At 43.1% G+C, this 1,964-nt stretch overlaps 1 protein-coding gene across 1 annotated transcript; it reads right to left on the bottom strand.

Annotated features, from left to right (window-relative positions):
• Positions 1–716: 716 nt before the first annotated feature.
• Positions 717–1,964, bottom strand: LOC107493870 (uncharacterized). Its single transcript, XM_016114904.1, has one exon. The coding sequence runs from the start codon at positions 1,962–1,964 to the stop codon at positions 717–719; it is 1,248 nt and encodes a 415-aa protein (XP_015970390.1).

Raw genomic sequence — 1,964 nt, 5'->3', positions numbered from 1 at the left:
CCTCTTGAGTCTTGACAAGCACGTCGTCCTCATAGACCTCCATTAGTTTTCCTATGTAGGTGAAAAACACTTTATTCATTAGTCATTGGTATGTAGCTCCTACGTTCTTCAACCCAAAAGGCATTACTACGTAACAATAGTTTTCCTTTGGAGTTACAAATGAGGTCTTTTCCTGATCTGGCTTATGCATAGGGATCTGATTATATCCCGAGTAGGCATCCATGAAGGAAAGATATCTATAGCCTGGGGCCGCATCGTCTAGAGCGTCAATACTGGGGAATGGGTAAGGATCTTTAGGGAAGACTTTGTTGAGGTCGGTGTAATCAACACACATTCTCCATTTTTCGTTTTGCTTTTTCACCAATACAACGTTGGCTAGCCAAAGCGGATATTTTACCTCCCTTATAAATCCTGCTTCTAGCAAGGCCTGCACTTGCTCTTCCATGACCAGTGTTTGCTCTGGTCCGAGCTTTTTGTTGAACAGGTCGGGAACCTGGGTACACAGCAAGCTTATGGCATATCATGTCAGAATTTATGCCGGGCATGTTGGAAGCTTTCAAGGAAAAGAGGTCAGAGTTTTTCCTTAACAAGTTGACGAGCTGCTTCTTCAGGCTTTCTTTTAAGTTCGCCCATATACTCGTTGTCTTGCTAGGGTGGTCTCCGATTTATATCTCTTCTATTTTGCCTTCAGGTTGAGGACGAAATTCTTCACGAACTCAGACTCCCCCTAATTCGATGGTATTGACTTCCTTGCCTCCCGAGTTGCCTTTCAAACTAAGGCTTTCATTATAGCACTTCCTTGCTAGCTTTTGATCCCCTTTTATTGTGGCAATCCCTTTGACAGTAGGGAATTTCAGGCAAAGGTGAGGAGTAGAGACAACAGCTGACAGTCTATTTAAGGTGGTCCGACCAATTAGAGCATTGTAGGCGGAGTTTACATCGACTACAATGTAATCGATGCTCAAGGTATTTAACCTAGCACCCTTTATGAAGGTGGCATATAATGAGATATAACAAAGAGTTCGGTTTGGGGTGTCTCCCAGTCTGAACAGGCTATCAAGGTAGGCCATTAGGTCATTTTCTTCTAATCTGAGGTTGTCAAAAGCGGGTTTGAACAGAATGTCAGCCGAGCTTCCTTGCTCTATCAAGGTGCGATGAAGGTTAGCGTTGGTCAGGATTAGTGTTATTACCACTGAATCATCATGCCTGGACAGCAGGCCTTGTGCATCTTCTTTAGTGAAAGAGATGGTGGGCAGGTCTGTCAATTGACTACTTTCCCCAACTTGGTACACTTCTTTGAGGTGTCTTTTTCGGGAGGATTTTGACATTCTTCCTCCTACGAATCCGCCATTAATCATATGGATGTGTCGTTCCGGGGTGTGAGGAGTATGTTCGGGTTGTCCTCCTTCTTCATCCCTTCTTCTCTTCCTTGGGTCGTCCGACCTGTCCGCCAGGTATCTAGCAAGACGGCCTTCTCTGACCAAATTTTCTATGACATTTTTCAAGTCGTAGCATTCATTGGTGGAGTGTACATAGAGCTTATGATATTCATAATATTCATTCCGACTTCCAGCTTTCTTATGCTTAATCGGACGAGATGGTGAAAGCTTCTCTGTGTGACATATCTCTCTGTAAATGTCTACTAGGGAGACCTTGAGAGGATTATAGTTGTGATATTTTTTAGGTTTCTCTACATTTGGCTCCTCTTTTTTATTGGGTTCTCTTTCTTTGTCCCGAGGTGGATAGGGTAGGTTTGACCTCGAGGGAGGCTCTCTTAGTCGAAAATTTTCTTCCATGTTGATATACTTATCTGTCCTTTCCTGAATCTCATTCAGAGAGGTTGGATATCTTTTGGATATTGATTGGGAGAGTGGTCTTTCTCTAAGGCTGTTGACTAAGCCCATAATTATAGCTTCAGTTGGTAGATTCTGAATTTCCAAGAAAGCTTTGTTGAACCTTTTCAT

The sequence above is a fragment of the Arachis duranensis genome, chromosome 6 (assembly GCF_000817695.3).
Source record: "Arachis duranensis cultivar V14167 chromosome 6, aradu.V14167.gnm2.J7QH, whole genome shotgun sequence".
Taxonomy (NCBI): domain Eukaryota; kingdom Viridiplantae; phylum Streptophyta; class Magnoliopsida; order Fabales; family Fabaceae; genus Arachis; species Arachis duranensis.
This window is presented reverse-complemented; position numbering and strand designations above follow the sequence as displayed.